The 26216-nt window shown below is 39.6% G+C and overlaps 2 protein-coding genes across 7 annotated transcripts in view; both read left to right on the forward strand.

Annotated features, from left to right (window-relative positions):
- ltbp3 (latent transforming growth factor beta binding protein 3) overlaps positions 1 to 8920 on the forward strand; it is a 32221-nt gene extending 23301 nt beyond the window's left edge. For 3 of the 4 annotated variants that reach the window (XM_070983535.1, XM_070983536.1, XM_070983539.1), the window contains 11 exons: positions 432 to 560; positions 895 to 1065; positions 1377 to 1457; positions 1757 to 1885; positions 2021 to 2158; positions 2266 to 2406; positions 5177 to 5305; positions 7141 to 7302; positions 7398 to 7487; positions 7626 to 7754; positions 7963 to 8920. In XM_070983535.1, coding sequence (XP_070839636.1) covers positions 432 to 560; positions 895 to 1065; positions 1377 to 1457; positions 1757 to 1885; positions 2021 to 2158; positions 2266 to 2406; positions 5177 to 5305; positions 7141 to 7302; positions 7398 to 7487; positions 7626 to 7754; positions 7963 to 8114 — 1451 coding nt within the window. In that variant the 3' untranslated portion in view covers positions 8115 to 8920. The remainder of the gene's footprint in view (positions 1 to 431; positions 561 to 894; positions 1066 to 1376; positions 1458 to 1756; positions 1886 to 2020; positions 2159 to 2265; positions 2407 to 5176; positions 5306 to 7140; positions 7303 to 7397; positions 7488 to 7625; positions 7755 to 7962) is intronic. The other variant, XM_070983537.1, reaches the window with a different exon arrangement.
- Positions 8921 to 18061: 9141 nt separating this feature from the next.
- sptbn2 (spectrin, beta, non-erythrocytic 2) overlaps positions 18062 to 26216 on the forward strand; it is a 50483-nt gene continuing 42328 nt past the window's right edge. For all 3 annotated transcript variants that reach the window (XM_070983874.1, XM_070983875.1, XM_070983877.1), the window contains exon 1: positions 18062 to 18511. The gene's annotated coding sequence lies outside the window, so the exon portion shown is untranslated. The remainder of the gene's footprint in view (positions 18512 to 26216) is intronic.

Genomic DNA, 26216 nt, shown 5'->3' on the forward strand with positions numbered 1-26216 from the left:
GGAGATAGTAAGCTGAATTTCAGTTTGAAGTTTATTTTATTTACAGTATCTTTAATCTTTCACAATCTTTTCAAGTTTTATTTTCGATCTCTTTTAAGAGATTATGTTGAAAGACCAAGGAGAATTGGGCACAATTGCTTTTCACTGTTTCCCATATAATAAACACTCAATCTTTTACTCCATTGAGAACAGATCACTGACAGGTGTAATTTACACATATCTCAAAGATGAAACATTGCATAATAAGATTTTAAGTAAAAAATAGCATACATGCTTTTTGCACTACATTTGCTAATATTTAAAATGAAGAAATCCATCAATAACCAAATGTTTCCTCACTTTACTTTGAAAGAAGGCTGTTTTGTTTGCAACTCAGATGGTGTTTGGATTGAAACAAATACTTAGAGCAGCATGTGTGATTTCCCTTTCAGACATGGACGAATGTGCCGCAGACAGAAGTCTCTGCCAGCCCTACGGCTCTTGTGAGAACAGACCGGGCACGTATTTGTGTGTCTGCAATCATGGTTATGTCCTGTCAGAGGACAAACACAGCTGTGAGGGTAAGCCTGCTGTGATTCCTTCTGCTTTACTGGAGACCCACATCTATCCTAGAGCTTTAACCAGGCCTGAATTTGATCCCTGCTTGTCCCAAACCCAAAACATTTCAGTTCAAACTCAAACCAAACATAATTGTTTGGCGAAGAGGCCTAAAAGCCAAACAGTTATAATCCTTGGTCATAAATATCCAAATCTTATATTCTATATGAACCAATTTACAAGCTTTAAACCATTAAAATTAAGAGAAAGGTCAAGCCCATTTGAGATCCAGACCAGCCTTTGGATTTGCTTATCAGAACCTCTGTTTCCTAACACATACTTTGTTTGCTCCTGCAGCAGTTCGAGTAATGATGGACGAGAAGAAGGAGTGCTACCTGAACCTCGATGATACTGTGTTCTGCGACAGCGTCCTGGCCACCAACGTCACCAAGCAGGAGTGCTGCTGCTCCATTGGGGTGGGATGGGGAGATCACTGTGAGATCTACCCCTGTCCTGTCTCCCAATCAGGTACTTATACAGGACAGAGCATCATACAAGGAAACACACATTCAACCAAGTCATACAGTACTGTACATGCGCAGCAGTTATTGATCGGTATGTAGTTAAGTGTGTTTGATACGGAACTAACAAGGGCATGCACAATGATGGTTGTTGTTTATTTTTATATAATCAAGTTATTGAGATAATAATGTGAGAATTATGGGCTGGATGTTTATACTATATTTAAATTTCTGTAAAATCATTGTGTGTCATTATGTCATATTTGTATCTGTGTTTATGTACTGTTTATTAAACCCTGCCTGGTCTTCTCCACATAGCTGAGTTCCACTTCCTGTGTCCAAATGGGCGAGGCCTCTACTATGATGAAGGACTCCTGTACAGTCTGCCTGCTTACCATGGTAGATATTATAACTTACTATATTCACATACGCCAGGGGTACACAGTGATAAGATATTCCTGCTTTTGCATAGAAGTTCTGTTATATATTGCAGAAATAATATACAAATGATTATAGTAGTACCAGAATTAAATACATTTGTACTTGTCCTTGTCCAAATAAGTTGTCAGTTCCTATCTTTACAGTTGTAGTCACTCCTGATATTGGTTACTGTTCTCATTCTGTTGAACAACACTTACCATAACTCCCCCTGTGTCAGTCTGTGACTGGAAAAGACATTTTGCCATCCTTGTCTGCAGATATCGATGAGTGTTCCTTGTTTGCTGATGAAATCTGCAAGAAGGGTCGCTGTGAGAACACGCTGCCGGGCTACGAGTGCTACTGTCAGCAGGGCTTCTACTATGACAGCAATCTTCTCGAGTGCATTGGTAAGAGTCTCAGACAAACGCCATAAAATGCCATCTCAAAAAATAGTTTTATGTACATTTATAATGGCAGGTCAGTTTTGTAGATGCTTGGTAACAGATTCATGTTGTTCTTTATGGATGCATCTTCTCTCTTAGATGTGAATGAATGCCATGATGAGTCTCTGTGTACCAATGGTCAGTGTGTCAACACCGAAGGGTCCTTCTACTGTAACTGTATCCGGCCCTGGACTCCAGACTCCAACAAGAAGAGGTGTGTGATGGCAGCAATAGCAGGTGAGTGAAATAATATCTTCTCCTAGTGTCCCTGACAGATTATACTGCATTAACAGAACTACTGGGAAAATTATCTTGAGCTATGAGTCAACCTTTTTGTTCTGCAGATGTGAATGAGTGTGAGGACCCAGCCAACTGTAAGAATGGCCACTGTGTGGACACTCCAGGGTCGTACTACTGTATCTGCTCTCCACCCTGGACTCTGGCCACTGATCGCAACAGTTGTGTGACTCCCGAGGAGCAGGCGGGTGAGTGCAGACTCTTTGCAGTAGGAGGGTTATGAAGAGCAACAAGGCAGTGGTTTACTCCGGAAAAAACAAAACAAAGAAATCATAGTGTTGGCTGTCTGTGCTTGTGGGAGGCAGTAAATGTGAGACGAAACTGATTTCTGTGCCAAGTTGAACAAAGAAGGTGAAAGAAACTTTTTTGTAGATGTCATCGGACTACACAGAGGTGAGATTAGATATCAGGGTATTAATATCTGTTGACTAGAAAGCATTAACATCATCATATTGAGCGTGCATGCTGAATGTGTTGCTGTATTATGTATTAAGTGTTTTCTTCACACTTTAAGTTTCTGCAGAAGGTTTTTGTGATCTTAATCACTTTGAGTTTGTCACGTTATATTGCTGAGGAACAGCCCTGAAAGTACCCTTTGTATATTTTACCTACTGTGACTCCAGGTTGATGATGTTGAAAGAAGTACTATAGAGCCATCCTAAACCAAATCGCACAAAGTAAATGATGTGTCACATCAGCACATGATGTGTCGTTGTTTATGCAGCTCAGTGCTCATATTTGTTTTAGTTCCCATAAACATATGAAAGGCAGGTATGAAATAGTTAAAATACCCCACTTATATCCCCACACAGAGGAGGTCCAGCTTCACAAAGGTTCACATATTCCACAACCTAATATAACTCAAGTGTGCAGCCTTTGCATTCATTATTTACTGTGACTTCTGTTTGAATTGCTGGTGCATCAACCTCAAACACTGGAAAAATATTGTGTCTGGCCAAATGCTATGTTGTCCTGGAGAAGAGAAGTAGTTTTTGTAGTTGTTTCACAAAAAGTCAGTGTTTTGGTTATATTGATGAAGAGCATCTGAACAGATCACCAGCTGATGCTGAGTTGCATCAGATACCAGACAGACCAGAGAGATACCAGAGTCAAGGTTTGCTGATAACATGGCCAGAGGTTGAAAATTAAATTGCCCCTTGTTTAAAGAAAGAAGGTTGCAGCTGCTGTACTTGCAGAAGCAAATATAGTGAGTATTGAGCAACTACTAAGGATGAATTGCAGATGGCCATGCCATGACCTGATTGCCAGAGGTTATTTTGTGGTAAACTCTTGTTCCTTGGTGGATTACGTGTTTGCATTTTTGCAATTAGGTCAGACATGTTGAAGTAGTGTCCTTCAACTCTTTTGTTTGTCATATTAATTGACAAAAATTAGCCAAGGTTTGGAAATTCATGTTTTGGTGAGAGTGTGGAGCGACTGCTGTTATTTGCGGATGATGCTGTCCTTTCAGTATGTGTCCATCAGTGTTTACTTTAGCAGCTGAGACAAAAATCAGTTCATCCACGTTTGAGGCTGTGTTTCCCTCAAAAGAGAATACTCATCAGGGTAGACCAGCCCAAAGCAGAGTAGTTCAGGAAACTTGCGATCTTATTTAGGATCTTGACATTGGCCTCTGGAAAAAGACAGTGGCTGTAATAATGCAATGTAGCTGGCTGTGATGTTAAAAACAGAAATAAAATGCTAAGTGCTGATAAATGGCTGAATTTCAAAGGGGCCTCCATATCAAGCTGCTGCACCTTGGCTTTTAATGGGGCCACTTGAAGTAGTCTGACCACCTGGAAAGCCTGCTTTTGTTAGTATTCACACAGAGAAAAGCTGCCAGATAACATCTCACATCCAACCTGTTAGTTCAGGATAATTCCTGGGCTCTTGAGAATTTGAGGTACGGATGGCCCTGGACTCCCTTTTACCACTACAAACATGGCACGAATAATGGAAGGGTGGATGGATACTGATGAGTGTGAAACCAACTTGGTTTGAGGAAGCATTTGGCCAACTGTTTCAAATTGGGTAGAGAGTTCTTGGGACTCAATTCATGGGAATGATGCTTGTCCTGTAATGACTTGGATTTAGAACAGTTGGACTTCAAAGAGCTGTAAAACTCTATTTAGATCTCTAGTTTGATCAGGCCTTCTAGATGCGTACTAGACCCTCATTCTCCAGGTTTCAGTCTGGTGATACCATAGTTGGTTCTGTTCAACTTTCAAGAAAAAGCAGATACAAGTAGAGATTAGAAACTTGCTGCACTCACGCCACAGTACACACTAGCCCACACGGCAGTATCATTTTCTTTGCAAACTGCCTCCAACTTCTTGGCAGATAAAAGATTCCTCAGTGTTTCTGGAACTATGCTTCCTGTTTTAACCTGCAGCCTTTTTGCAGATATTGCAATGTGGTTGCATGTTTACTAGAGACCAGCTACAGTATTATGCATGACTGAAGCTCATTTTGTCATAAGCAGAATCTTGCATGCAACATTTATGATAGAAACCTAAACTGAAAGCATACAGGGGGCGGACACAATAGTAGTATCCACTGTACATTGTTATCCAAACGACTACAATATCCCTGCAATGAATGCTGGATCTGAGGCTTGAAATGTTCAGTTTTTGTGAGATTCAACTCCCTGTGACTTGTTAAAGCTGACTGGTACTGGTACGTAAAGGAGGATGGCTAAATAATGCAGTGCAATACGAAAACATTACACACTACAGCCTCAACAGTTAACATTGAGTTGAATCAACGTATTATTTTTGTCACAGTCTTAGGAAAAACTGAACATTGTACAGTTTAGTTTATTGCAGGATTATTGTACTGAATTTCATGATGTAGCACAAGTTTCTTTCTTTATTATTATTGTGTCCACCACCTACAGACTAAGAGCTGGCCCCAAGCAGATGTTCATACTGTAACCAGTGTCTGTGGTGCCCTTTGCAGATGTGAATGAGTGCCAGGATCCCTCGTACTGTAAGAATGGGAGGTGTGAGAACACGCCCGGCTCCTTTCACTGTTTTTGCGACCCTCCCCTCACCTTCAGTGCAGCGCTGAAACAGTGCGTCTATGACGGTGGGTAAAATCAGTGTCAGCTCACCTGAGCATGACCCATCAAAATGAGTTTTGGCTTACGTCAACATCTGCCGCTCATGTTGCTCCTTGTAACTCCTCCCAATTTGTGTCCCATCTGGCCTGCACTGGCTGTATGTTAAGCCATTTTCCCACTTACCCACTCACAGATCCCATGCTTGGAAACATACCGCTTTGTTGTAGTTTTTAAAAATACACAGCAAATGTACACATTAATGCACACAAAGCAATATCAGAGTATGTTCAGTGTGAGGAAAAGTAATTACTTTTATCTCTTACTTACCCTGCATGTCTGTTTTTCCAAAAACAATTTGTGTCTCTTTTGTCTGTGTTATTAGAGATGATAAAATTGATTTGTTCTGGTAGATGAAAAAGGGACTCAGCCTTTGAAAACTGCTCATTTAGTAAACAATGGCCTGTGCTCACTGGTGACAATTTTGCATGTAAGATATGTGATTCACGGTACTTTGATTTTTTTTTTGATGCCAGTGGACTGCATTTTTTACTGAGTAATGAATGTCATGAATGGTGACACATTGTAACCAGCACACAAAAAATGACACTGTACACTATAATTTGCTATATACACGATTATATTAAGCATACTGATCAGGTAAGGTAAGCAGTTTGCGTAACGAGACTAAACTGTCTGTGTATCTTCATCATCAATGCAACACATGCAGCCACTGTTATTCTTTTATGTCAATCAAGCAACACTGCCAGTCGCCACCATGTTTTACTTTTAAGCAGGTAATCAGCTAATCAGGCATCTCATCTCATCATCATCTTATGCTTTATAGAATTACAGCAGTTTTTTTTCCCAGTGGACACAGAGGAATCATAGATGATCAATCTGTCACTTCTGATAATTGTTATGAAGTTGCCACATGTACTATACATATTAATAGACATATAAACTCCACATACATGTCCTATATCGTTAACACTTTTGGACATGGCAGTGACTTAAAGTGTGATAGCAATGTAAAGTTTGTTCTCAATTGTAGATATATTGTTTTTATACAGTTTGGTAACTTTAACATTTGTTTGTAGCTCCTTACAGTAAGTGAGTGTAAGTGTAAAATAAATAATTTAATCTATTAAAGCATATTAGCTTCCATGTGCCATGAGCAGATCTCCATACAGCACAGTGTGTATTAGGTTTAGTTAGTCTTTTGATGTGTCTGCATGATAAAGCAATCTGAAAAAGTGTTATGGCTGCTGTAGGCTATACAGGTACCCAGTGTGTTGTGGGGTTGACTAATTTGTGGCTTTGGCTGATTCAGGCTTGATGAGGCCCTTGACCCCTGTTAGCCCCAACCATAATAATTGTGTACAGAGATCAAATGGATGGGTACATTTGGTGGACATACTTGCTGCGTCACTCTGATCCACACACATTTCCATATTTAAGGTCTATGTCACCTTTGCATGCAACATTTATTGAGATAATCTAACATGTGACCAACACCCATTACTGTATATATATATATCCTAATCGTTGGTGTCACAATCAAAGTGAACTCTTTATTATTATCAGAATTTCCAGCTTCACATCCCGAATACTCCTGAAATTACATTTATTCTTAAAGTTACAGTACAGTATTATTGTTGTGTGTGGACATCTTCACTGGCTTGCATGATGCTGTTTCTGTTAAATCTGATATTAATCTTAGAGCTCAGGACTGGTGCACTGTGGCTTCCTACACTTAACTATGTACTGTAGCGAAAATGGAAAGGACATTGTACATCTTATACCTCAATTCTTACATTTTACCTATAATGATTGTATTTTATCCTCCTTTTTTCTAACCCAGATCGCACTGCAGCCCACAAGGACGTGTGCTTCCTGCAGGTTGATGAGGGCTTGATCTGCAGCGAGCCCAGGAATGGCATGGTGGTGACCTACTCAGAGTGCTGCTGTCACTACGGACGTGGCTGGGGGCCTGAGTGTAACACCTGTCCACCCAGAAACTCAGGTGACTGAAGACCTGACTGGCTGCTCAACTTTGACAGCCGACTACAGCTTTTTTCCTTTATTTGAGCTCAAAATGCATCTATTCCTTGTGTTCAGAGATGTTCAGCCGTCTGTGTGAGATGCATCTGGAGACTGAGTCTGATGGTGAGCAGGACTTCCTGGCAGCTTTTGCCAACTACAACCCAGGTAAAACCATACTCAAGCTTGTCAACATACAATCATATTGCAGACACATTCATCTATTTGCCCTAAACCAACCCCCTATTTTCTAATCTCTTTCTGTCCCACATTTCCTCTCCTCCACTGCCTGGTTGTCTGTAAAAGGTGACAGTTCAGAGGAGGATTCAGATGAATGCAGCTGTGCAAATGGCCGCTGTGTCCGCTCCTACCTGGGTACCATGTGTGAATGTAACACAGGCTTTAGGCTGGACCACTCCCGCACCCGCTGTATAGGTCTGTACTTGCTGTTTTTTAAAAAAATACCTCTTTTTCATTCATTTTTAATTAGCTTATTGCCTTTCAATGAATATACAGTAGCCAACATAGGTATATGGACTAATATGTGTAAGAGCTTCGTATTTAGCTCTGTTGAGCAATGTTTGATTTTCTTTGTCACAGCCTACGCTCACTGATAAGTGCTTTTGTCTTGTTTTATTTTCAGACATTGATGAGTGTGCAGAACCAGGAGCTCGTGTCAGTCCATGCAAGAACTCTCGCTGCGTGAACACTGCTGGCTCATACAAGTGCTTCTGCAAACACGGCTTTGTGGCCACACGCAGGCCAAACATATGTGTCCGTCGCAGAGCTCGGTAACCTCTGTGTGTCAGTACGCTTGTCTGCATTGACAGTAACACACCTCAACACCCTGCACGTGCTGTACATACACCTCTGTCGCACAGTACCAACAGGCGACTGTGTGCACACAGTGAACCTAAAAACATGAGATCTCATCAGGAGCCAAATCATAGCTCAATGGCTCATATGAAATGTACAAAACATATCATTGTCAGCTCCTCTTTCACTTTCCATCTCACATTTTAAAGAAATAATCAATACAGACAAGGAATATGTTTGTTTGTTAAACATTCTTGTAATTATTGTTTTTTGAAGCTGCTTTTTTGTTAAGTTTTAATTGTGCATTTTTAAATTTATTTTTCATTGGACTCCCTGTCACACTGATATTTCGTTCTTAATCTGAGTCTCTGATTTTCAAGCCACCTCTTGTTTTATTAAGGAAATGTGTTTCAAAGATCTATCTGTATTCTTGTTATCTCCTTAAGCCCACTCAGTATTTTACATGTTATGGTATTCCCTTTTACATTCCCATTTAAGTCCACAAACTTTCATGTTCTATTCTAAATTGACATTATCTTAATTGCATTTTTTAACCACACATTGTTGACTTTGTGTTATTGTACAGTTTGTCTTATGGATCAGCAGTTTCTGAAGAATGATCCCTGTCCAAACCCTGTTTATTTGTTGATGTAAAATATGAGAAACCTGAAGTTTTTGTATAATTTGACATGTGCACCTCAGTGGACTGTAAGCTGGAAAAAAAAGGTCATGCACTTAGCAGTGGATATAGTGGGAATATTTGCTAAATTTAGCTTATTCCAAAACCCAAGAAGGTTTCAAATCTGTTGTCATGATTGCTGCAAGTATTTAGAAAACCAAAGACGCCGTTGAGATAAGAAGAGTTTAATTAAAAAAAGATGTCAACCAGTCATGCATTTGTTTTTCTTGTTTTTTGGGGTGTTTTGCTCACACATTTGAAAAACATGTAATGGAAACAGATCAGACAGACACATTCAGAATCCAGATACAGTCAGTTTAAGCAGTATGTTGGACAGCACTGTGGAGGATTCAGTGTTGCCTTTCAAGCACGCCTAGAAAGCAAATAAACCAGCACATAGCAGGGTCTCCATCGGTCTTCCATTAGGTTTACTTCTGTACTTGTTTGCTTCAATGTACAAATCTGTAACATTCATAAATGTAATTAATTTTACATATTGTTGTTTGCATGCTATTTTGATATTTACTGTATAGTGCTGAAAGTGAGTGTTCTTTTGCTCCTTCAGTTACATCCCAAACCATTGCAATAATTTCAAACCAGATATTTTGCAGCATAAAGAAACATTTTCTTTTTATTTCAGGATGCAGTTGTCACCATAAACAGAAATGTTTGAAGTATTAAAATGAGAGGAAGTTTGCTGTTCCTTCAGTGCTGCTAATTGTCATTTCCTGGAGATGTTAGTGCCACTGACTGCTTCCATTAATTATGATAAGTTGTCTGAGAGAGATGAAGTTCTCTTTATTGTCACTAAATAACCCCACCAGTTTAGGATGATAGCGTAATCTCAAGCCCCTGAAAAATGTTATTTATAAATGTTTACCGTTTTAGCAATATCTCAAGATTTCCAATCATCCCTGTCTTTTTATCTCCTCCCTGCTGTGGTCTGTAAAGACCAATTTACTTTTCTCAGCCAGGAAATTTTGCAACAGGCAACAGATCCATAATTTCAGAAGTTGTGTCTTGAAAAGAACTATGAAATTGGTGAGGAATGACAATTTATTGACCTAGAGCCAGTGTTTAATTGGCAAACTTAACTTCACTTAATTCTGATTGATTGCAAGTGTAACCCAGAAAGTTTTCCAGTCAGTGAAGCAGACCAGTGAACATACAAAACAAAAAGTATAACTATTAAAAATATTTTCAACATATACTGAATGCAGAATAACATTTTCAATAATGAAGGAATTACTGACGTTGGTATAATTGAGCAGCTCTTTACCTGGCCCAGATCCAAAGGAAACCAGAATCAAATGAACAACAGTCATAACTGATGATGAAGAATAACAAAAAAGCAATATGAAGCTGGAAACATGCTTTCTTACTTTATCCAGTGCGAGTTCACTGACCTTGACAGAAGAATTTAAGGGAAAATGAAGGGAATGCTTATGACTGCATTGAGACATGAGGACAAAAGAAGAACCTCAGTGTGGGATGCTCAACTTCAGGCAAAATGCCAGTGGGGTGGTGACTGCAGCAGTGGAGCACAAAGCCTACAGATGACTTCAGCTACCTGAAGAACAGCGCCATCTTGTGGCTTCATGGTGTTAAGCTAACTCCTGGTGGAGCACTGTATTCACACTCACCTCGTTATTTTACTTTCAACCGAAATATTTGTAATAGTTAGGCATTTTACTCATCCTGTTGACACTGTTATCCATCCATGAATGTTTTCTCTTTACTCATGTCCAATATGTTTACAATTAAATGAAACTGATACAGTATTTTTCCACATTACTATAAAATAAAAATGTATAATTGCAGCAGTGTTTCTTTATTGGCTTGACTCCAAGTTCATTTGAATGAACCTGATTTCAAGTCTAGCTTTTCCTTGGTGGAAAAAAGACAAAGTCATTTTCAGTTAACTTTGTTGGCTTAGTGTGTTTTTATCTTGATTTTGCCCAAAATCTTGTGTAAGGGTACCTATCCTTCAACGGAAGTAAACAAAACAGGCAAGAGCAAGAGCAGCTCGCTGGTAGCCACTGTCGTGCCACACAATCAACCAAATGTTTCAATTTAATTCTTGGAAAATTATGACTTTATTCTTGTAAAAATATGACTTTATTCTGGTAAATGTATGACTATTCTCATAAAATTACTTCCTTATTCTCAATATCTTAATATTTTAACTTTATTGTCATAAAATTATGACTTTATTGTCATATTATGACAGTTTATTTCTTATAAGAGATTGTCTAAATAATTGTTTGGACAAGAGGAGCAATAAATTATTGCCAAAATAGGCAGATAATCATGACACCCATTTCAGGCCTGCGTGATGGAGACCACAGACCACTTTTAATGGTAATTGTTTTGATTCAAATCACATCAGAGCACATGACATCATTGGACATTTTTTTTAATCTCTGTGTCTCTGTGATGTGATTGGTTTTGATGTGATGTGGTTTTATGTTGATTCTTTGGATTCAAATCACATCAGAGCACATGACATCAGTTGACTATTCTTTTTTTTATCTCCGTGTCTCTATGATGTGATTAGCTTTGATGTGATGTCACGTGGTTTGATGTTGATCTTTTTTTTTTTTTTTTTTAAATCACATCACAACACATGACATCACTGGACACTCTTTTTGGATCATTGTGGCTTTGTGATGTCACTGAACAATTCTCTGTGCTTCTGTGATGTGATGAGCATGGATGTGATGTCATCTGCTTTGGTGTTAATTGTTTTGCTTCACATCACATCACATCACATCACATCACATCACATCACATCACATCACATCACATCTGATCACATCATTTCACATTACAGTCCATCACACCCCATCAAAGTCATCACTGATTATGTGTGCTGCTGTCCTGCGATGTGACATGCTTTGATTAATTCATCATTTCAAATTATATCGCAGACATCATATCACAACATAGCACAAGACATGACACCACAGAACATGACATCATGACACGTGATGATGTCATGTGATGTCATGTGATGTAATCTACTTTCGTGTTGATTGTTTGGCTTCAAACCACATCATGACATCACATGACATCACTGGACACTTCATCTGTGATGTTCTGAGCAGCTCTGTCAATGTCATCTGCTTTGGTGTTTATTGGTTGGCTTCAAATCACATCAGATCACAGGCCATCACATCACATTGCAGTCTGTTACAGTCAACAATGTGTTGTGCTGGGTGGTGCTTTCCCATGACATGATGAGCTTTGATGTGTTCATGATGATATATCACATTGCAGATTGTTGGGCTTCGCTTCACATCACATCACATCACATCACATCACATCACATCACATCACATCACATCACATCACATCACATCACATCACATCACAGTCCATCATACTCCATTAGAGATGTGCTGTGCTTTGATGGGATGTGTGCTGCTCTCCATTTATCTATTGTTTCATATTACATCTCAAGACATCACATCACAGCACAACATATCACAACACATCTCACTCCATCAAAGATGCGCTGTCCATTGATGATGTGACGTGTGGACCTGTCCTGTAATGTGATGTTCTGCAACTTGACATCATGTCTTCTGATGTGGTATGATATTTTGTGATGTGTTTTGATGTGCTGTGATGTGACATGCTCTTATGTGATGTGCTTCCCAGCAATGAACATCAAACCATCACATCACACCAGAGGAGATCTCGTTACATTGCAGCACATCACAGCACACCATGTGATGTGATGTACTGCAATCACTGCAAATCATGTGATGTGCTGTACACACAAACCTGCTGCAATCTATTACATGCTCTTTTACACACTGTTAGCTGTTACTTGTCACACAAGCTGTCCTACAGTGCATCATTTATCTTAATTCTAATAAATCAAACTGGGGGAAAAAAAATCAAGTCATCAAAGGGCATAGTTGCCTTTATCAATCAAACAATCAAATATCAAACCAAATCAATACTCCTCTCATATGCAATGTGATTTAATTGACTTATTCCTTCCTGCACTCATTAATAATAAAAATAATCCACAATACCTTTCACTAGAGGGAGCTGCTGGTACACATGTACAATATTGAATATGCTTTCCATCAAAAAAAGCTGGGTTCTCACTATCATCAAGTCTGCAAATGGTGTCGGCAGCTCTGGTGGCAAAATGCAGAGGTTTATTTCTGGTGTGTGACTTGATAGAAGGGATAATGTGTATCCCACTGCTCTGGCAATTCAGTAAATGCATGATTTGTGCTAATTTTGGGGAATTTTAGCTGTGGAGGAAACATACTGTAGATGTTTTATGCATGAATGACAAATAAATGCCTTTTTGATTAATCTGCTTTTAGAGATTGAATGTGCACTATGAGGTTCCTTCTTTGTGAAAGTAACAAGCTCAATGATGGATGAAATGTCTATACACGATACCTTTCACAGCATGTCCATCTGTTTAATTAAATCCAAATGTCTACAGATGTAGCTATCTGGTTGCAGTATCCACAGTATACTATAATGTATACACAGTTATCATGAAGTCATTCAGCATAATCATCACACTGTTATACTGTCTATGTTTTAACAAGATCACTCACTATACTTTAAATGTGTTAGAAAAAAAAAGAACCCTCCATTTAAGAGCCTCAATATCAGACATTATGATTAAAATTAGGATATTCTGGTAGCATCAAAATTGGTCTGAAGGCTTTATTTTTTCCTGCTCGGGCTCCCACACCTGTTGTTTTCTTTTGATTATTTTTCACCTGGAAATGCTCTCAAGTAACATACGGATAACACCATAATGTTATCATGTGATGCAGAGATGTTAACTGTGTGCGAAGCAGCTTGTCTGCTGAGCTGCACACCAAGGCATGGGTTTAATAACTCACAAAGCTGTCTGTCTGCCTCCCTCTATAGATTTGCCTCATCCTATGAGCTCAGTGAGTCACGTTGCACCATAGTGGCACCACGGCTCCTCACCGTCCTGGTTTCATTCTGTCGAATTATTATATCATTTTAAACTGGAGCAGCAGGGTGACCTCCAGCAACTAGTTTAGAGAGAGAGAAAGATAAGAAAAGGGACGGGAGAGATAGAGGATGAGCAAGAACCACAACCGAAATAGCATCGTTGTCCTTGGGAGATGACTCAAAAAAGTGTTGGAAAGGATATAAATATCTTTTAGTAGGTCACATTGACCGGACTCGGACTGTAACCCAGGAGTGCTGGTGGCTGCAGACTGCAGCTACCAAACTTTCTTCTTGACGGTGAAACACAGCTTCAGCGGGTTTTGAGAAGTCAGGGGAGAAAGACAACATAACATAGTAAGCTAACGATGTTTTGTATTGACTTGCATATTTCACATGTGTCACTGGGCAAACAGACTCAGATAATCTGCTGTTCTGATGACATTTACAGAGCAGTCTCATAAAGACTGAATTGAGTCTATGGTGAGGATAGGTGTAAAGTGTTCAGTTCATTCAGAAAAGCGTGAGAATTTTCTCACTTTTCTCCATTCAGCACCTTCTCCCTTTTCTCTTCATGTTATTATGACTTGCCTGGGAAGCCCCCACTTTTTGTGGATTCCTGGATACAGTGGTTGATTTCAGAAATGCATTTATATAGATTTTCTACCAAAGCCAATGCTAACCATAAAGGCAGCTAGAACTGTTAACATGAAATCTGTTAAACACAACAATAAATGCATTAAAAACATGTCAAACGATTTGAACTGTAGCTTTTGTTTGAGACAAATGAGATGCAAAATTTGAATTAGTAGAGAAAGATTTCCATGCCTGGCCAAATTTGGATGAAGAATTGCTATCAGAGCGTCAGTTAATAGTTGCCATTAAGGAAACAAACCCAAGTGCATCTGTTAAAACAAACCCTAACCCTAACCCTAACCCAAACCTAACCCATAGCATAGAATGATGATTTAGATTCTTTAAAATAAGGTTTATATCTACGCAGTGGTCATGAGCAAAACTTTGAAGTACAGCAAACTTTTGCAACTGTAAAGGCTATAGAGGAGGAACTTGGAATTGTGTTTAGCATGTAAGTGTTCCTTCTTCTTACACCCTGTTAATGTTTGTTTTTGTTTACTAGAAAGGGTTTACATTCAATAGCACAACTGTCATAATGCTGTATGTAGTAGCATTAGTTTACTCTGACCTGTTAAATATATCTTTAGTAAACTTCTCTCAGTTTGTGTCTGTCCTTGCCTCAGTCTATTTGAGGTCAACACAGAGAACCATCCTCATACCTGGGACTGGAGTCATGTGATTCTTTAGCTTTAAGGTTGGGGATATGTCTGCCCAGCTGTGAAGCTACACAGTCATACCAATGTTACCAAACACAAGCTGCCAACTCCACCCTGGTCATCGCACACACTGATGACCCCACCCACCCACCCACCCGGGTCCCATCTATAGTGAGCAGACAGAGGGGGGGTTTAGCTCAAACTGCTGCAATCTGCAGAAAGCACTGTGCTGGACACACTCTGGCAGCCAGTGGCAGCATTATATCCTGCACTCAGCTTTTTCCCTTTGTCATGGTGGATTGTGGATGAGCTCTCTGCTAGGATATGGGACTATGAGCAGGGGTGGGGACTGGGGCCAGGGGCGTAAACAGGTTGTGTGTGTGCATGTGTGTATGTGTGTGCTATCAATGCTGACACATATGCATATCTCGACTGAGAGATTTTTGAAGCTCTGGGGATTTCTTTTAGCCTTAAACACACTGTACAGCATCTGGACAGAGAGCCTGGTGTGTCTAACCCTTTAGGAAGTAAAATTTAAATTCACCTGAACTTAAGTTTTTCTAGTTTTAAAAAGGAGTGGTTGTGCCAGACCGATGTCAATGTAAGGTCTTTTAAAAAAGTATAGATTGTTAATTTGTATTACTCAGATGATAAGAACAGCTATAAGAGGCTTTTTGTACTGTCATGCTTTAGAGGCTGCCAATAAAACAATTTTAGATAAAACAACAAGATGGTGAGAAGAACAAAAGGTCATTTATGAATTCAAATAAGTCTCACTGAAGACTAAATGAGGTAAATATAAGATTAATGTACGGAAGAATAAGAGTCACAGTCAAGTGTATCATCATAGGTACCAGCAAATAACTGAAATATACAAATGAGTATTGTTATCATAGCAACAAAATGTGTTTATGCTAACATTCCAAAAAACTTGGGATGCTATGGATAAACATAGATAAAACAGAATGTGATCATATGGTAATCTTTTTTTTACATGTACTCAATTCAAAACAGTACAAAGACAATATATTTAAAGTTTGACCTCATCAACGTCACTGATTTTTGTAAATATATTGATGCCAGCAACAAGTTTCAAACAAGCAGCTCAAGACTGGGAATGTTGTGGAATGCTCCAAAAACACCTGTCTGGAACATTCCACAGGTAAACAGGTTCAGTGGTAACAGGTGATAGTATCATGATTGGCTATGAAAGGGTCATCCTCAAAAGGTTCAGTCATTCACAAGCGAGGATGGAGCAAAGTTCACCACTTTGTGAACACATGGTTTTATAAAGGATATTAACACATGGGCTCAGGAACACTTCGTAAAACTGTTGATGGTGAACACAATTCACGCTGATTTTATATATGCTTTATATGTGTCCCAGGGTTTTTGGAATTAGGTTTATATAGTATAATAGCAATAGTTATCTTTCACCTTTTGGGTGTTTTTAATGTTTGGAATTGAGCTGGTTGTAGTTTGTTTGTCGTTTTATGTGAGCTGAGCAGAGACATGCCCACATTTTCTTTGAGTTTCTGTTGTCAAGCTCACACAGTACATTTTCGCTTCATAAATCTAGCTGATATGGCTTGAATAAGTACTTAAATCCAAACCAGAGATCTGCGTGCTTACTGATTCATGACCTTGACTAACTGTACGCTTGAGGGTTACAAGTTTTGTTTAAACCAGTTAAACCTTCCTTTACCTTAGTTCACCCGCTCATCAGCCCCACTGAAATAAGTCTATTGAATCAGGTGTTTAGTGCCCTAAAATCTTTTGAGCAGTGACAAATTAGATCAAATATGTTACAAATCAGTTGCAATCATTGATGCCATAGCTGCAGCTGAAAAGATCCTGCCCACTCAGAAAACTTCAACTACAATAACACGTTCACAGCAAAAATGCAAAATACTGGAACCACACTAACAACACAGCAGAGCTTTTTCATTACCACTAACTGCTTATAATGAGTAGCATGCTATTTTCCACACTGCTCAGCCCTCCCTACCAGACCCATCATCCCATAAAGCCCTCACCACTACCACTTTGTTGGTTCAGCTACACCCAAACTCACATATACACACCCTGTGAGACAGACATAGTGCAGCAGGAGAATACAAAGGCACAAAAATAATTTAGGTGTTGGAGTCTGGGTGCCTTCCTTGGTGCCTGTCTACAGGCCACCAACATGAGTTCCTCTCTAGAGTCTGAATCAGTTCTAACCCAACTGCAAAACCCATCAAATCAGTGCTCACATTACAATACAGTGCAAAGGAGAAAAACACAAGGGAAAACATTCATCCTGGTCTTGAGGGTCTCTTGCATGAGGATCTTTCCAGGGCTTTATGAATAACTCAGATCTTGATGTCACACAAAAACCAGGTGCTGCATGGTGTCTCAGGAATAATTTAGTGCAACAGCAGCTCTCAGAGGTGAAATTCTAAAATGAATGTAGGAAAAGCTGCAAAAAAGACATCAGGATTGTGCCGTTCATGGGTTTTTGGTTTGACTCAATAAAAAACGCTGACATGAGTGACATGTTTAATTGGTCACTAATGTAATTTGGTAGTACAGTGCGTGGATATAGTAGGCTAAGTGTTACTGTGCACATGAATAAACTACCATGGACAATGAAATTGATGGGAATCCAAGTATACCAGTATTTGTGATTGTAATTTCCTCAGTGAATTCATCAAGTGATTACAAGGCTATATTTCCAAAAGCTTTCTTAAAATACAAAACGGAGTGATATGTGAATGTGAGGGCTCTCAGTTTTAGCACCAGGGACAGCACCAGAGGCAAGGACAGAGCATCTTCTTCTCAGTGTTATGCAGTTATTGTTGAGAATACTGGAAATGTGCATGGTGTTTCCCACGTGACTGTGAAGGGTCAACACCCGCCCACCCACCCACCACCCACACACATCCATCCACCCCCACGCCCCCCCACCCCCCACCCCCACGCACACCCCTAACCACCACCATCACGTCTACTTTTCTTTCTTCTCCCTGTTGAACAGGAGTACAGGGAGCGGGAGTGAGTGAGGTACGGACGGCCCCTCGGATGCTCGGCCGCGGGGGGAAGAAGCTGCTGCGGATATCCGTCTCGTACCTGCCCCAAACGGGCTCTTCTCATCGCCTGTTATTTTCTTCCCCGCTGACCGTTTTGTGTGAAAGCTAGATATTAAAATAAAAAAAGAGGCTAGTTTGGTTTCGTAACGCGCTGCACCGGTAGCAGCGCGGAGGGAAAGATCTTCGAGGATGCGGATTTAACGGAAAGACATTATCTGTGTCACCTGGATTTTTAACCGTTAAAATTCGAATTAGCTTAGTCGCACGCGCCGGTAGCAAAGGACGATATCTTTCATGTCTGCTGAAATATCGCACATAGAGACCTGGTAGTAATAATATCGACAGCCACTATAACAGAAGACAAAATAAGGGGTAAGCGTGATTTTTTTCTTCTTCTTCTTCTCATTCTCCACCAGCAGCAGGCTACCTACTAATAACAAAGCTAATGAAAGAGGGGGGTCTGTAATATTCAGGTGACTGCTGTTAGCTTACCACTGCTATTAGCTGTCCAAACAGACAACGTTATTGTATCGCAGCTTGTGCCGTTTCAGAAACTGTGAAAGAGATGCTGGTTCAAATAAACCCATAGCCTAGCCTGCTTAATTTGGTGCGTTAGCTCAATGGTTGTGAAGTGTATGTGACTCTTACGTCTAACCGTCGTTACTGAGAACATGTCTCTGTGTGTCTGTCTTCTTGCCTTTGTTTGAATCGATGTCAGACGCAGCCACATTTTTATCTGCGTGTTCTGTATTACAACCAGCCTGTGGATCTTTGAATCATCATCTGCCATTAACACAACCGAACCTTGTTCCCTGCCTGCTAGCCAGGTTATTATTGGTGTCGTACCAAGACGTGGTATAATGCTGGCATCTTGTACGTTAAAGATGCAGTTTTTGCTTTCGACATTGTCAGCTGTGGTTATGTGATGATAGGACTGAGATTCATACTGCGTGCCTGGCCTAGACTGTGAGTCATTGCAGGGATGCATCAGGTAAAAGTATGTTAAAATGTGGGCCTGCAAGCAAAACATAATTGAAAACAAAGGAGAGTGACAAAAGAAGTTGTCTTAAAAGGTGCGAGTGTGCTACATGCTCATCAAGCACTTAAAGGCAATATCTGTTATCCTGCAGATACTGAGAGCTGACATTTCCCGGCTACCACGTGCGGAACTATGTTCCATGGCTCCGAGACATCAGTCCATAGGAACTGAAATTAATGAAGGTTTATTCATTAATTCATCGTTTTTGATGAGCCATTTGAAATTTGAGGTTTTTGTACTCACGATTGAGAGTAGTTGTTGTGATGAAGGGTAATAGTCTAGTCTAGGATGACTGATTTAATATATTTTTTGATGATTTTCTTCAAATCTAATGCAGAAATCATAAAAACACCGAATGGAAGAGACAATGTTGGACAAAACTGCACAGTAGTAGAGGGGATAATATTGACTATTGCCAAGTGGGTAGCCCCTCTTACATACTAAGGATTGACCAACTTGTATTAGTAAAAAGCATCTGCACAGATGCCATTTAACTGCTGTTCTTGGCTAGCACACCTACCAGCAAGTCAGTGAATGGTTTGGTGTTTTTTTGTTTGTTTGTTTGTTTGTTTGTTTTTAAGAACACTTTGGTAAGAGCAATGGCTGTTTTGTTGAACCAAGTCTGTGGTCTCTACATTACAGAATCGCCCTTACTATCCTATTCGAGTGATTCTCAGTACAACGCATCTCAGGTTTTTAGCCCACTTTATATTCACTAACTGATTTACACACTGATTGCAAGCTGAATGGAATGAATGAAATTGCAGCCATCTAGAGGATGGGATAGAAAGCCCCCCACACTACCTCCATCCTTTTGAGGCCAGGAGACTACATATCGAAGACTAGATTTGATAAAATGATATCAGTTGATTCCAAATATAGATGCACATCTAACTTAAACAGACATCTACATAAGCAACTCACCCCTGCTTAGCAATTTCTCACTTGGATTATTTTTATTTCCTTCATGGGGTTTGCATAATAGAGAGCTATTAGCTATTATTTTCATTTATTTTGTTGTTATTTAGCAGGGGGATATGCTGTGATATTCTGTAGCTCAGATGTTTTCTTTTTAGGATGTTAAGGGCTATTGTCACTTTGTTTTTGGTCATCATATCCACATTGCTACATTTGTTTGGAGACTGTATGACTTACATTAAGTTTAGACTGAATTTTCAATAAAATCACCAGTAGTTGAACTGAAAACATTGTCACAGCATTCAGGAGGTACTAAGTCAAGAGTTTTTGTTGATTTATTTTTCGGAATCACCCGCCCACAATGCTTTACATTCATTGTGCAGTAGGTGCCAATTTACCAAGTAAAAGCTAATCTATCTGGTTACTCTAAAGACACCTAATGAACGATTCTTTCATTAAATACATTTGTTACATTTGAAAAAAATTCCCCACAGTCAGGCGTTTCAGTAAGGTTGGAATAGTACCAGCAGAGGGCGATATGATGAATTTACTCTTCCCCTTGCTGAAAAGTTGCTCATGCAGCTTTGTCTGCAGGCAGTTATAGGTGTAAAGTTGAAGCAGGTAGCATACAATTTGCTTCATAATTAACAACATCCCTTTGAAGCTGAGGCTCAAATCTAGCTGCAGTGGCCTGCTGTCATATCCCTAAACACCAAATGGAGTAATAACGAGGAAAATCATTGTGCATCAAAATGTACAGTGTACCTGGAATAATTCATCAGCCATTGGCAGCTGTTATGTTATGTCTCTTTCATGGCTTATCCAGTCACCTTCTTCCAATATCGGCCACGAGTTGTGTTTGCTCAAGTTTGTATGGACACACACACACACACACACACACACACACACACACACACACACACACACACACACACACACACACACACACACACACACACATTGGAAACTGAATCTGAATCTGCCTGTGAGGAGCAATACAGATGCATTTAAAGCCTGTTCTCCATAAACTTGTGAAGAGCATATTTTAAAAAGTGTCTTTTTCAAATGTAATGATTTTTTAATGCAGCTTTATAAGATGAGCACGTATTTGCATGATCAGTTTTGTGTGTTGTTGTGATGTATGTAATTCGACTATGCTTAGTAATCCAGTTAATATTTCATAGTGTTCCCTGGAAGAAGTTACCAAAACAGACTAGATAAAATGCACCAACAGTCATTTTATTCTAGTTTTTATGGAATGCTTGTTGAACATTCTTGGCTCTAAAAGTGCTAGTGAGATCTGTGATAGTGTTCATGGTCACAGGTTGAAATAACTGTAGAACCCTTTTGATGAGAGACAGTCAGGTTGTGATGATAGATGGGTGAGATGTGGCTGTTAGCTGGCTCTGGCTGGCTCGATGAACAGCATTCAACAATGGAATGGGTCTGTGAATGTGGGCCCCCCATAGTGCTGATTCTCAAAATCTCCCTTGAGCAAGCTTTTTTTCAGTTCCTGCCATTCACACTTTCATTGTGCTGCAGTGAACCATATCACTATCCCAGTGTACACCTTGCATAACTAGTGCTGCTTACAGATGTACAATTTGTCATTGAAAATGTCATGTCTGTATACTACAGCACCTCAAAGCACAGCTGAAAGGTTGGTGTTGGTAGTTATTGTGCTTGTTTCCCTCATGTATTTATACAATTTTTCATATACGATTGTTTCAGATGTAAGCTCCCTGATAGCAATGCTGCTGGACTGTGTGCCCTAAGTTGTGAGGCCAAAAAGTGACATTGATGAAAAAAAATACAAACAATTGAAGAGGCAGGTTTCTTAGGGTAAGACTAATGCTGTTTTAAGTTTGTTCCTGGAAAGCTGACGTTGTTGAGATACATCTGAGGTTTTCACTCATTACCAGTTTATTATCAGAAATTTAAAAAAGTAGGTCATCAGCATCGTTATGGCATCTTTTAAAATATGTATTTTTTTTGCATTTATAATTAAACAGTAGCCAATTACTAGTTTTAATCACCTTTATATAGCTTTCCAGGGTAGTTTAAAAAACATGTGTATAGCGTGCACTTTATAGCATGCCTATTGCAATGGTCAACCTCAAATTGCACTCCTCTTTGTCTGAACTGTTGCTGCTAACTAAATCCCTATTGTTCTGCCTACATAAAATGAGTAAAATGAGGACCTCATTTACTCTGTGAACTGCTCCTACTGTACAAATGCTACAAAACCACTTAAGATTTACAGTATGATAACTGCAGTACACTGCGTAACACACTAAGTTGGAATCCCAAACACAGCTAAATGCACAGTAGTTCAAGGAGAGGGCAATCTACCCATCTCCTTTATTTTTAATAATGTCAGAATAGTAGAGAAGATGAAAGAATAAGGGCACTACAGTGATGCACATGACAGCAGCCAGGAGCTGGACATAGCCACATAGCCATCTGGAAAACATGCTCAGTTTTTAAAATTTTACAGATTTACAGTGTTCAACCTCATGCACTTTTAAAGCTATGTTTAGAGTATGCTCTTGATAAAAAAAAATCTGCCTTTTGTGGGGGCAGACTTTACATGTAGTGGCAGAAATAGTTGCTGCACTTGTGTTTCACAGCATCACAAAATGTTGCACATCCCCTCTGGAATCTGAAAGTGCAATATCTCACTCCCAGTTCAATATAGTTATGTCAACCAATTCTAACATTTCTGAGTTTGATCAGGCAGTGTTTGATTGTTTGGATACTCATCAGAAAGGAATTGTTTGCAAATAACTACCTCTAAACACAGTGAATACCATTCATTGTCTTCAGTTTGTCAATTTAACTGTTTTTGGGACAGTTATCTCTTAAATTACAGTCAGAAACTACAACATGTTAACACTGTACTTTAAGTCTGCCTTTTGATTAGGGAACATGTTTCGTACCGGAGGTTGCACTTTGCAAAATGAATGCTCAGAACTCATTGCTACTTGGAGCAGCAGCTGTTTTACACCACCACTACAGAGAACAGGCCGGTGATTTTATTGTGGCATGCTATCCTCCAGTCTATCCCAATATTTCCTGTTTTATTCTACTGTTAACTGGCAACCAGATTAACATATTTTATCAAATTGTTATCATGCTACACTGGTATAAAAGAAACTGTATCAGACTCCAGTAGACAGACACTAGGAAGCCAAAGGAAAATTAAAAGACTAAAAATATAAACCTCTCTGATGCTAAGGTCAAACACACCTCCTCCACACATGTGCGTAAACTTTAGATGTTGGATTAGGATCTGAGGCGATCAACAGATGGTTTGAGAACAGTTTCTGAAAATGTAGGAGTGTTGCTGGGGTCCTATATATAGGTCCCTATTCTTGCATATATTGAATAGTCTTACTGGTGTGAGGTACTGTATGTTATATTTTCCATGAAGTGGGAAAGATTCTTGAGTTGGCTTTGCTTCTTGCGACCCTTTTGATCAACCATGCATCAATATCAACACATACACACACCCCACACACACAAGCAGATCTGTAGGCATGCTGACAGTGCTTATGCTTGGACTTGTGTGTTTTAAAATGGCAAGAACCAATCCACGGTGCATTAGTTTGATCTGCATGCATATTTCATTCTCTGATGTTTTTAATTTGGAGTTCTGGCAGCCCTGTAGATTGATGCTGCCACTGTGACATCCAGCCAAATGCACTCTGCCTTGCTTTGGCCATGCTGTGGTAATTCTGAATCAAAAAGTGATAAAAGTAGTCCTATTATAAATAGACTAAAGCTTTGGATGGGCCAAAGTGTTAATGCTGCACTGCTTCATAGAAGAGTCATTGAAAAAACACAGTGTGACACTGTTGAAGATGATTTAAGGCATAAGGATGCATGCTTTACTTCCAAAATTCAGTTTACATAATAAAGCACTCATTTGGATATGAGATGTAGAATGGACATTGTTTACAAGACAGGCGCTCTTTCGTTGCCCATATATGGATATAGTTGGACCCACTTTTCTCATTTTTTGCCTCATGACAAAATTGAAAATTTTAGATTTTCATGAAATTGGCCAAGATTTGAGGTATGTGTGTAAATTCTTGATGTGAGTAAGACTTTGTGGCAAAATTCAGCACAAATATAGTATTCTGTAGACTGTATTTAAATATGGTGGAATTTGAGTGTGAATATTATGTATTAGCAGCTGAAAAGCAATTTAGATATACATATTCTATTAACAATGACATAATGCGTTTCAATGAACTTATACTTGAAATCAGTTATGTGATTAAAAATAGCAGTCCAAAAATAAGAAAAGAAATAATCCCTTTTTAAATAAAACATTTAATTTGTACCATTGTGTTGTGCACAGAGTAAATTGTCTACGTCCATGTGTGGAGGGCATGCTGGCCGCTTGAGTGTTTGATGAATGTGATGCTACAGGTCAACAAAGGACCTCTGCTGTCCTATTCAGCAGGGCATTCAGGCCAGGATCAGCAGCCTGTGGAGGGGCCTCTGATGTATATGTGCCTCTGGCTGGCTCATCTCTGCAAACAGGAAAGGCTCGAACGGCTGGCCTCAACTCTCTGCTGACTCCTCCATTGTATGAGGCCAGTTTGTCAGGGCAGGCTTTGTGTGCTGCATTTTGGGATCTGCCTACCCACCCTCCATGCTCATCGGTGTATCAAAAGCAGGCTGATATGGGACAGCACAGTGGTGCCACCTGAGCTTGAAACGTACAGTCATAAAGATATGTTTTTAGTAAAATATTTAAAACTTAATGATTGTGTATTTTGAATATCAGTCTCATATTGTGGGTTGTGGTAAGGGTACAATGGCAAGGCTGACAGCTTCTTTGTTTGGTATTACAGTGTGTATGTCTGTGTGTGTCTACTCTATTCCCCTGGTGCATGGTGGCGGTGTGGCTGGCTAATGTGCACAGGACTAATTCCCTGCGGGCAACTGATTGTGGGCTGCATTTCTCTTTTCCTCTTTCCCTGATTAATGGGAGCAGTGACAAACAGACCAGCTGGGCAAAGGGAAGCAGCTCTGGCAGGGGAGGAGGGATGACGGGGAGTGAGACAGAAAGAGGTGGTGGTGCTGCCTATCATGCTGCGGGCTCTGCCCTGCTTTCGTAGCTGGTGTTAGTCTGCTGTGAGTGAGAGCCTGATGTATGTCTGCCCAGTCAGAAGCTGGGGTTTAGCCTTGAGGCATTCCTCGGTGCCCCAGTTTCACTCTTCCCTGTTTCAGAGGCACTATTCTTCTGAACAGACACACTTAACGATACATATCCCACTTTCTAATTTTGAGTTTAGAGAAAGCATAGTGCTGTCATGTTTAAAAAGGTTAGCCTCCATGTAGGTCATGCCTTGTTACCTAGCTTGGGGATATTTCATAACAATAATGAATCTGATTTCACTTAAGTTTTCATTGTGTTCACACAGCCCTGCTGTGTTGCTGAGCCATTGCAATAATAGACTGACCTTGCTCTTATTTCTTTTGTATTATTTCTTGTTTGTTTTGACACTAGCAAGTGTCAGAGAGTAATTTTTGAATCCTTAATATTGACATATGAAGGATATGTGACAGATTATAAATGTTTTATCATATTAATGTGTCTTTTGTGTATTTGTGGATTAGGTCTTGAGGGGATTTTCTTTCATAGAACCTCTTTTATGCCCCCTTTTTGATTCACATCTGTCTAACTGCTTGCCTGTGTGTCTCATATGAGCAGTATTGTTTGAGGTTGCATTACATTACCTTTGAAGCTAACATCTGATGTCTCCAGAAGGTTTGTTTATCAAAGAAATGGACTCAAAAGACTCCTTAATACCTTTTAGTTTTGCAGCAGGGCAAAGTTACAGCTTAGGGGTTCTTTTCAGTCTCTGATTTTGTTTCTCCCTGGACTAGGGAGAGGAAATTGTACATCAGTCAAGCTAGCATGATTGTATGTGTTTAACCGACCCATTTTGTGCGCTGAATCCTGATACAGTATATAGTTACGTGTTGAGTGGGTGGATTTGTATGTGAGGCTTTTAGAAGCACGGTGTGTGTGTGTGTGTGTGTGTGTGTGTGTGTGTGTGTGTGTGTGTGTGTGTGTGTGTGTGTGTGTGTGTGTGTGTGTGT

The sequence above is a fragment of the Chaetodon trifascialis genome, chromosome 16 (genome assembly GCF_039877785.1).
Source record: "Chaetodon trifascialis isolate fChaTrf1 chromosome 16, fChaTrf1.hap1, whole genome shotgun sequence".
NCBI classification, from domain to species: domain Eukaryota; kingdom Metazoa; phylum Chordata; class Actinopteri; order Chaetodontiformes; family Chaetodontidae; genus Chaetodon; species Chaetodon trifascialis.